The sequence below is a fragment of the Bombina bombina genome, chromosome 2 (assembly GCF_027579735.1).
Source record: "Bombina bombina isolate aBomBom1 chromosome 2, aBomBom1.pri, whole genome shotgun sequence".
Taxonomy (NCBI): Eukaryota; Metazoa; Chordata; class Amphibia; order Anura; family Bombinatoridae; genus Bombina; species Bombina bombina.
The window spans coordinates 432,524,423-432,534,987 of NC_069500.1; the positions used below are offsets into that span (position 1 = coordinate 432,524,423).

The 10,565-nt window shown below is 42.3% G+C and overlaps 1 protein-coding gene across 1 annotated transcript in view; it reads right to left on the bottom strand.

Annotated features, from left to right (window-relative positions):
• Positions 1-10,565, bottom strand: part of LIMK2 (LIM domain kinase 2) — a 212,189-nt gene that overhangs the window by 8,359 nt on the left and 193,265 nt on the right. Inside the window, exon 15 of the mRNA XM_053699798.1 lies at positions 5,551-5,555. Coding sequence (XP_053555773.1) covers positions 5,551-5,555 — 5 coding nt within the window. The remainder of the gene's footprint in view (positions 1-5,550; positions 5,556-10,565) is intronic.

Sequence of the window (10,565 nt, forward strand, 5' to 3'; positions counted from 1 at the left end):
AGAGTAGCCCTTGGATTCACACCAATGTCCATGGAAGCCACCATCGGACCGATTACCTCCATACATTGAGCCACATGAGCAGAAGAGAGGCAAGAGGAAATGATTTTGTTTTTCCTGACCTCTGTCAGAAAAATCTTCATCAATAGAGAATCTATTATGGTCAATAGCAGGGGAAAGGGAGCTTTTTCCAGATTAACAATCCATCTGTGGGAACGAAGAAAAGTCAATATCTCTGTGTGATATTTTGCTAGTTGAAAAGATGGCACCTGAACCAATATGTCATCCAGGTAGGGTGCCACAGCAATTCCACGAGAACGGATCACTACCAAAAGAGCCCCCAGAACCTTTGAAAAAATTCTGGGAGCCGTGGCTAGACCAAATGGAAGAGCCACAAACTGGAAATGTTTGTCCAGAAAGGCAAATCTGCGGAATCTATGATGGTCCCTGTGAATAGGAACATAAAGATATGCATCCATTAGGTCTATGGTTGTCATGAACTGACCCTCTTATACTAAAGGAAGAATGGAGCATATAGTCTTCATTTTGAGGGATGGAACTTTGAGAAACTTGTTTAGACACTTCAAGTCTAGAATGGGACAGAAAGTTCCCTCTTTTTAGTGAACCACAAATAGGTTGGAGTAGAACCCGAGACCCTGTTCCTGCACTGGAACTATCACTCCCAGGGAGGAAAGATGTTGCATACATTTCAAGAACACCTCTCTCTTTATCTGGTCTGCAGATAATCTTGAGAGAAGGACTCTGCCTCTGGCAGGAAAAGTCTTGAATTCCGATTTGTAAACCTGGGATACTATGTCCACAGTCCAGGGATCTGGGACATCTTGTATCCAGGCTTGAGAGAACTAAGAAAGTCTGCCTCCCTCCTGATCCGATCCCGGATTGGGGGCAAACCCTTCAATGCTGATTTGGAATCAGCTGTAGGTTTCTTTGATTGTTTCCCCTTGTTCCAAGACTGATTGGGTTTCCAAGAAGACTTGGATTGTGTTCCTGCTTGGAAGAAGAAGGGGAAGGCTTTCCTCTGAAGTTATGAAAGGAACGAAAATTACTCTCATCTTGGTGGTAGAAAATACCCTTTTCCACCCGTAATATCAGAGATAATTTCTGCCAAACCGGGTCCAAACAAGATTTTGCCCTTGTAAGGAATCGCCAGAAGCTTGACTTTAGAGGAAACATCCACAGACCAGGATTTCAACCATAACGCCTTGCGGGCTAGGACAGCAAAACTAGAAGTTTTAGCTCCTAGTCTAACAACCTGTAAAATGGCATCTGCAATAAAAGAATTGGCCAATTTAAGAGCTTTAATCCTATCTTGAATTTCATCCAAGGAAGTCTCTACTTGAAGAGAATCAGACAAGGCGTCAAACCAATAAGATGATGCACTAGTCACGGTGGCAATACACACCGCAGGTTGCCATTGGAGAGCTTGATGAACATAAATCTTTTTCAAATAAGCCTCCAGCTTCTTGTCCATCGGATCCTTAAAAGAGCAGCTATCCTCAATAGGAACAGTGGTTCTCTTAGCCAAAGTGGAAATGGCCTCTTCAACTTGGGGTACAGCATACTAAGGGTCTTTAATGGAGCTCTTGATAGGAAACATTTTCTTAAAAATGGGAGACGGGGGAAAAAAAAAAAAGACACCCCATTCCTGTGAGATAATCTCCCTAGCACGGTTCGGCACAGGAAAAACCTCTGAAGTGGAAGGTTCATCAAAGAAACTATTAAGTTTAGTAGATTTCTTAGAAATGACAACAGGAGTAACAGAGTCATCTAAAGTAGCTAAAACCTCCTTTAACAATACACAAAGGTGTTCAAGCTTAAATCTGAAGGATACCACCTCAGTTTAAAAAGAAGGAATTATACTGTCCGAATCTGAGATTTCACCCTCAGAAAATCCCGATATATCTTCCTCATCAGACTTATGAGAAAGGGCAACTTGGGAAGCAGAACTGAGGACAGACACCTTACTTTCTGAATTTCTAGATTTCCTCTTACGTAATCTGGGAATGGCAGCTAATGCCGCAGATACCGCTGAAGATACTGGGGCAGCAATTTCTGCTTTTAAATAAACTACACTAGGAATTATAGAGGAACCGCAGGGCACTGCATGCGACACCATTGAGGCTTGGGACGTAGCAGGAGAAAGCGGAGGTATTATTTTAACAGCATCATCCTGAGAGACATTAGGCTCAAAAAGTTTACCTTTATTTTGCAAGGTTTTCTTGACACATGAAGAACAAAATTGCATAGGAGCTGCAATTTATGCTTCTAAACATAATAAGCATTAATTCATGAGAGCAGGCTCTTGCTCCATATCAGACATGTTTGAAACGTATCTGTACAAGTTTATTTACTGTTTCACAAGATTTTAATATTCAATTAAAATAAGCTAAGGAAAAAATACACTTTAAATTTTATCCCAAATTAGGATCAATGCCCAGCTAAAATTATGTGAGAAAAGTTAAGAAAAAAACACATTTAATAAACGTTTTCCTCAGAAACGTTATGAAGTAAAGCCGGTCATGTGACTGCAACAGCCGAGCTCAAATTACTGCTGCGACACAGAGAGGCACTAAAAAACATAATTTATGTAAGAACTTACTTGATAAATTCATTTCTTTCATATTGGCAAGAGTCCATGAGCTAGTGACGTATGGGATATACAATCCTACCTGGAGGGGAAAAGTTTCCCAAACCTCAAAATGCCTATAAATACACCCCTCACCACACCCACAATTCAGTTTAACAAATAGCCAAGTAGTGGGGTGATAAAGAAAGGAGTAAAAAGCATCAACAAAGGAATTTGGAAATAATTGTGCTTTATACAAAAAAATCATAACCACCATAAAAAGGGTGGGCCTCATGGACTCTTGCCAATATGAAAGAAATGAATTTATCAGGTAAGTTCTTACATAAATTATGTTTTCTTTCATGTAATTGGCAAGAGTCCATGAGCTAATAACGTATGGGATAGCAATACCCAAGATGTGGAACTCCACGCAAGAGTCACCAAAGAAGGAGAGATAAAATAAAAACAGCCATTTTCACTGAAAAAAATTAATCCACAACCCAAAATATAAGTTTATTCTCATAAATGAAAGGAAAAACTTAAAACATAAGCAGAAGAATCAAACTGAAACAGCTGCCTGAAGAACTTTTCTACCAACAACTGCTTCCGAAGAAGCAAATACATCAAAACGGTAGTATTTAGTAAATGTATGCAAAGAAGACCAAGACCAAGTTGCTGCTTTGCAAATCTGATCAACTGAAGCTTCATTCTTAAAAGCCCCCACGAAGTAGAGACTGATCTAGTAGAATGAGCTGTAATTCTCAGAGGCGGGACTTGACCCAACTCCAAATAAGCTTGATGAATCAAAAGCTTTAACCACGATGCCAAAGAAATGGCAGAAGCCTTCTGACCTTTCCTAGAACCAGAAAAGATACAAATAGACTAGAAGTCTTCCTGAAATCTTTAGTAGCTTCAACATAATATTTCAACGCTCTTACCACATCCAAAGAATGTAAGGATCTCTCCAAAGAATTCTTAGGATTAGGACACAAGGAAGTGACAACAATTTCTCTATTAATGTTGTTAGAATTCACAACCTTAGGTAAGAATTTAAATGAAGTCCGCAAAACCGCCTCATCCTGATGAAAAATCAGAAAAGGAGATTCACAAGAAAATAATTCAGAAACTCTTCTAGCAGAATAGATGGCCAAAAGGAACAACACTTTCCAAGAAAGTAGTTTCATGTCCAAAGAATGCATAGGCTCAAATGGAGGAGTCTGTAAAGCCTTCAAAACCAAATTAAGACTCCAAGGAGGAGAGATTGATTTAATGACAGGCTTGATACAAACCAAAGCCTGTACAAATCAGTGAATATCAGGAAGCTTAGCAATCTTTCTGTGAAATAAAACAGAAAGAGCAGAGATTTGTCCCTTCAATGAACTTGCAGACAAAACCTTATCCAAACCATCCTGAAGAAACTGTAAAATTCTAGGAGTTCTGAAAGAATGCCAAGAGAATTTATGAGAAGAACAACATGAAATATGAGTCTTACAAACTCGATAATAAATCTTTCTAGAAACAGATTTACGAGTCTGTAACATAGTATTAATCACTGAGTCAGAGGAACCTCTATGACTAAGCACTAGGTGTTCAATTTCCATACCTTCAAATTTAATGATTTGAGATCCTGATGGAAAAACGGACCTTGAGACAGAAGGTCTGGCCTTAATGGAAGTGGCCAAGGTTGGCAACTGGACATCCGAACAAGATCCGCATACCAAAACCTGTGAGGCCATGCTGGAGCCACCAGCAACACAAACGAATGCTCCATGATGATTTTGGAGATCACTCTTGGAAGAACTAGAGGCGGGAAAATATAAGCAGGTTGGTAACACCAAGGAAGTGTCAACGCGTCCACTGCTTCCACCTGAGGATCCCTGGACCTGGACAGGTACCTGGGAAGTTTCTTGTTTAGATGAGAAGCTATCAGATCTATTTCTGGAAGACCCCACATCTGAACAACCTGAGAAAAGACATCTGGATGGAGGGACGTAGAAATCTTAGAACAAACTTACTTCACCACCTCCATAGGAGGCAACGTTTGTAAAACTGAATTGTGGGTGTGGTGAGGGGTGTATTTATAAGCATTTTCAGGTTTGGGAAACTGTGCCCCCTCCTGGTAGGATTGTATATCCCATACGTCACTAGCTCATGGACTCTTGCCAATTACATAAAAGAAATAGCTTCCTGGTACACTGAATACCAGAAATAACCGTTTTTTTAAACCGGACAGTTTAAAATGTTGCATCTGTGTATTTTAAAGCAAAGGGGAAATGAATAAGCTGCTGAAATAGAAAATTCAGCCTTACTTTCAGTTTAAACTTGTATTGTTTTATCAAGTAAATATATGTGTCAGAAAATAAAGCCCAATAAAAAAACATTTTACCCTTTCTTTTTAAAAGAGTTTAAATGTTAGTCTCACACATGCTACCATGCCTGCTTCATGCCCCAGTGTAACACATACAACAGGATTATATATGTGCCAATACATCTGTCTTTAATTTGTTAAGTGCATGGTCTCCCCAACTGGAAGAAAAAGTACTTACCTGCTCCGCTGTCCGGCATATAGACAGTTACAAAGTATGAGAAGACACCTTTCTTTTTCAAAGGTCTCGGTAAAGAACTAACAGAGTAGCCAACTCTGGCTTTCTAAACTAGGGCAGCAATTGTTAGGAAAACGCAGTAAGTACCTCTTTACAAGTTCCTAACTGCTTTAAAGCCACCACTACCCGACTGCAAGGAATGACGTGGAATACGGCTATACCCCAAAACCTGCTTGTAGATTAAATCTAAATTTTTCTTCAGACACCTAAACTTCACCTCCTCCATGCACCGAAGGCACAGAGAATGACTGGGGGTTGTGGGTAAGGGAGTGATACTTAGCAGTTTAACTGTGGTGCTCTTTGCCTCCGCCTGCTGGCCAGGAGTGATATTCCCAACAGTAATTACTCAAGCCGTGGACTCACCTTATCTTAGGAAAGAAACAATGAAATATCACAGACTGCATCTATAAATAGTCATCTGCTTTTCTTTTCATTTATGCCTAAAGTATATGTCTGATCATTTACACAAAATGATAAAACAGAATTTATGCTTACCTGATAAATTACTTTCTCCAACGGTGTGTCCGGTCCACGGCGTCATCCTTACTTGTGGGATATTCTCTTCCCCAACAGGAAATGGCAAAGAGCCCAGCAAAGCTGGTCACATGATCCCTCCTAGGCTCCGCCTTCCCCAGTCATTCGACCGACGTAAAGGAGGAATATGCATAGGAGAAATCATATGATACCGTGGTGACTGTAGTTAGAGAAAATAATTCATCAGACCTGATTAAAAAACCAGGGCGGGCCGTGGACCGGACACACCGTTGGAGAAAGTAATTTATCAGGTAAGCATAAATTCTGTTTTCTCCAACATAGGTGTGTCCGGTCCACGGCGTCATCCTTACTTGTGGGAACAAATACCAAAGCTTTAGGACACGGATGATGGGAGGGAGCAAATCAGGTCACCTAGATGGAAGGCACCACGGCTTGCAAAACCTTTCTCCCAAAAATAGCCTCAGAAGAAGCAAAAGTATCAAATTTGTAAAATTTGGTAAAAGTGTGCAGTGAAGACCAAGTCGCTGCCTTACATATCTGATCAACAGAAGCCTCGTTCTTGAAGGCCCATGTGGAAGCCACAGCCCTAGTGGAATGAGCTGTGATTCTTTCAGGAGGCTGCCGTCCGGCAGTCTCATAAGCCAATCGGATGATGCTTTTAAGCCAAAAAGAGAGAGAGGTAGAAGTTGCTTTTTGACCTCTCCTTTTACCAGAATAAACAACAAACAAGGAAGATGTTTGTCTGAAATCCTTTGTAGCCTCTAAATAGAATTTTAGAGCACGAACTACATCCAAATTGTGCAACAAACGTTCCTTCTTTGAAACTGGATTCGGACACAAAGAAGGCACAACTATCTCCTGGTTAATATTTTTGTTAGAAACAACTTTCGGAAGAAAACCAGGTTTAGTACGCAAAACCACCTTATCTGCATGGAACACCAGATAAGGAGGAGAACACTGCAGAGCAGATAACTCTGAAACTCTTCTAGCAGAAGAAATTGCAACCAAAAACAAAACTTTCCAAGATAATAACTTAATATCTACGGAATGTAAGGGTTCAAACGGAACCCCTTGAAGAACTGAAAGAACTAAATTGAGACTCCAAGGAGGAGTCAAAGGTTTGTAAACAGGCTTGATTCTAACCAGAGCCTGAACAAAAGCTTGAACATCTGGCACAGCCGCCAGCTTTTTGTGAAGTAAAACAGATAAAGCAGAAATCTGTCCCTTCAAAGAACTCGCAGATAATCCTTTCTCCAAACCCTCTTGTAGAAAGGATAGAATCTTAGGAATTTTTATCTTGTTCCATGGGAATCCTTTCGATTCGCACCAACAGATATATTTTTTCCATACTTTATGGTAAATTTTTCTAGTTACAGGCTTTCTAGCCTGAATAAGAGTATCAATGACAGAATCTGAGAACCCACGCTTTGATAAAATCAAGCGTTCAATCTCCAAGCAGTCAGTTGGAGTGAGGCCAGATTCGGATGTTCGAACGGACCTTGAACAAGAAGGTCCCGTCTCAAAGGTAGCTTCCATGGTGGAGCCGATGACATATTCACCAGGTCTGCATACCAAGTTCTGCGTGGCCACGCAGGAGCTATCAAGATCACCGAAGCCCTCTCCTGATTGATCCTGGCTACCAGCCTGGGAATGAGAGGAAACGGTGGGAATACATAAGCGAGGTTGAAGGTCCAGGGCGCTACTAGTGCATCTACTAGAGTTGCCTTGGGATCCCTGGATCTGGACCCGTAGCAAGGAACCTTGAAGTTCTGACGAGACGCCATCAGATCCATGTCTGGAATGCCCCATAATTGAGTTATGTGGGCAAAGATTTCCGGATGGAGTTCCCACTCCCCCGGATGAAATGTCTGACGACTCAGAAAATCCGCTTCCCAATTTTCCACTCCTGGGATGTGGATTGCAGACAAGTGGCAGGAGTGAATCTCCGCCCATTGAATTACTTTGGTCACTTCTTCCATCGCCAGGGAACTCCTTGTTCCCCCCTGATGGTTGATATATGCAACAGTCGTCATGTTGTCTGATTGAAACCTTATGAATTTGGCCTTTGCTAGTTGAGGCCAAGCCTTGAGAGCATTGAATATCGCTCTCAGTTCCAGAATGTTTATCGGGAGAAGAGATTCTTCCCGAGACCATAGACCCTGAGCTTTCAGGGGTTTCCAGACCGCGCCCCAGCCCACCAGACTGGCGTCGGTCGTGACAATGACCCACTCTGGTCTGCGGAAGCTCATCCCTTGAGACAGGTTGTCCAGGGTCAGCCACCAACGGAGTGAATCTCTGGTCCTCTGATCTACTTGGATCGTCGGGGACAAGTCTGTATAATCCCCATTCCACTGTCTGAGCATGCACAGTTGTAATGGTCTTAGATGAATTCGCGCAAAAGGAACTATGTCCATTGCCGCAACCATCAAACCTATTACTTCCATGCACTGCGCTATGGAAGGAAGAAGAACAGAATGAAGTACTTGACAAGAGCTTAGAAGTTTTGATTTTCTGGCCTCTGTCAGAAAAATCTTCATTTCTAAGGAGTCTATTATTGTTCCCAAGAAGGGAACTCTTGTTGACGGGAATAGAGAACTTTTTTCTACGTTCACTTTCCACCCGTGAGATCTGAGAAAGGCTAGGACAATGTCCGTATGAGCCTTTGCTTGTGGCAGAGACGACGCTTGAATCAGTATGTCGTCCAAGTAAGGTACTACTGCAATGCCCCTTGGCCTTAGCACCGCTAGAAGGGACCCTAGTACCTTTGTGAAAATTCTTGGAGCAGTGGCTAATCCGAATGGAAGTGCCACAAACTGGTAATGCTTGTCCAGAAAGGCGAACCTTAGGAACCGATGATGTTCCTTGTGGATAGGAATATGTAGATACGCATCCTTTAAATCCACCGCGGTCATGAATTGACCTTCCTGGATGGTAGGAAGAATTGTCCGAATGGTTTCCATTTTGAACGATGGAACCCTGAGATATTTGTTTAGGATCTTGAGATCCAAAATTGGCCTGAATGTTCCCTCTTTTTTGGGAACTATGAACAGATTGGAGTAAAACCCCATCCCTTGTTCTCCTAATGGAACAGGATGAATCACTCCCATTTTTAACAATGTAAGAATGCCTGTCTTTTTATTTGGTCTGAAGACAATTGAGACCTGTGGAACCTTCCCCTTGGGGGTAGTTCCTTGAATTCCAGGAGATAACCTTGAGAAACTATTTCTAGTGCCCAAGGATCCTGAACATCTCTTGCCCAAGCCTGAGCGAAGAGAGAGAGTCTGCCCCCCACCAGATCCGGTCCCGGATCGGGGGCCAGCATCTCATGCTGTCTTAGTAGCGGTAGCAGGCTTCTTGGCCTGCTTACCTTTGTTCCAGCCTTGCATCGGTCTCCAGGCTGGCTTGGTTTGAGAAGAATTACCCTCTTGCTTAGAGGATGTAGAATTTGAGGCTGGTCCGTTTCTGCGAAAGGGACGAAAATTAGTTTTATTTTTAGCCTTAAAAGACCTATCCTGAGGAAGGGCGTGGCCCTTTCCCCCAGTGATGTCTGAAATAATCTCTTTCAAGTCAGGGCCAAACAGCGTTTTCCCCTTGAAAGGGATGTTAAGCAATTTGTTCTTGGAGGACACATCCGCTGACCAAGACTGTAGCCAAAGCGCTCTGCGCGCCACAATAGCAAAACCTGAATTTTTCGCCGCTAATCTAGCTAATTGCAAAGTGGCGTCTAAGGTAAAAGAGTTAGCCAATTTAAGTGCTTGAAATCTGTCCATAACCTCCTCATAAGAAGATGCTTTATTGAGCGACTTTTCTAGTTCTTCGAACCAGAAACACGCTGCTGTAGTGACAGGAACAATGCATGAAATTGGTTGTAGAAGGTAACCTTGCTGAACAAACATCTTTTTAAGCAAACCCTCTAATTTTTTATCCATAGGATCTTTGAAAGCACAACTATCTTCTATAGGGATAGTGGTGCGTTTGTTTAGAGTAGAAACCGCCCCCTCGACCTTGGGGACTGTCTGCCATAAGTCCTTCCTGGGGTCGACCATAGGAAATAATTTCTTAAATATAGGGGGAGGGACAAAAGGTATGCCGGACCTTTCCCATTCTTTATTTACAATGTCCGCCACCCGCTTGGGTATAGGAAAAGCTTCGGGGGGCACCGGGACCTCTAGGAACTTGTCCATCTTACATAATTTCTCTGGAATGACCAAATTGTCACAATCATCCAGAGTAGATAACACCTCCTTAAGCAGAGCGCGGAGATGTTCCAATTTAAATTTGAATGTAATAACGTCAGGTTCAGCTTGTTGAGAAATTTTTCCTGAATCTGAAATTTCTCCCTCAGACAAAACCTCCCTGGCCCCTTCAGACTGGTGTAAGGGCATGTCAGAACCATTATCATCAGCGTCCTCATGCTCTTCAGTATCTAAAACAGAGCAGTCGCGCTTTCGCTGATAAGTGGGCATTTTGGCTAAAAACAGAATTTATGTTTACCTGATAAATTACTTTCTCCAACGGTGTGTCCGGTCCACGGCGTCATCCTTACTTGTGGGATATTCTCTTCCCCAACAGGAAATGGCAAAGAGCCCAGCAAAGCTGGTCACATGATCCCTCCTAGGCTCCGCCTTCCCCAGTCATTCGACCGACGTCAAGGAGGAATATTTGCATAGGAGAAATCATATGATACCGTGGTGACTGTAGTTAGAGAAAATAAATCATCAGACCTGATTAAAAAACCAGGGCGGGCCGTGGACCGGACACACCGTTGGAGAAAGTAATTTATCAGGTAAACATAAATTCTGTTTTCTCCAACATAGGTGTGTCCGGTCCACGGCGTCATCCTTACTTGTGGGAACCAATACCAAAGCTTTAGGACACGGCAA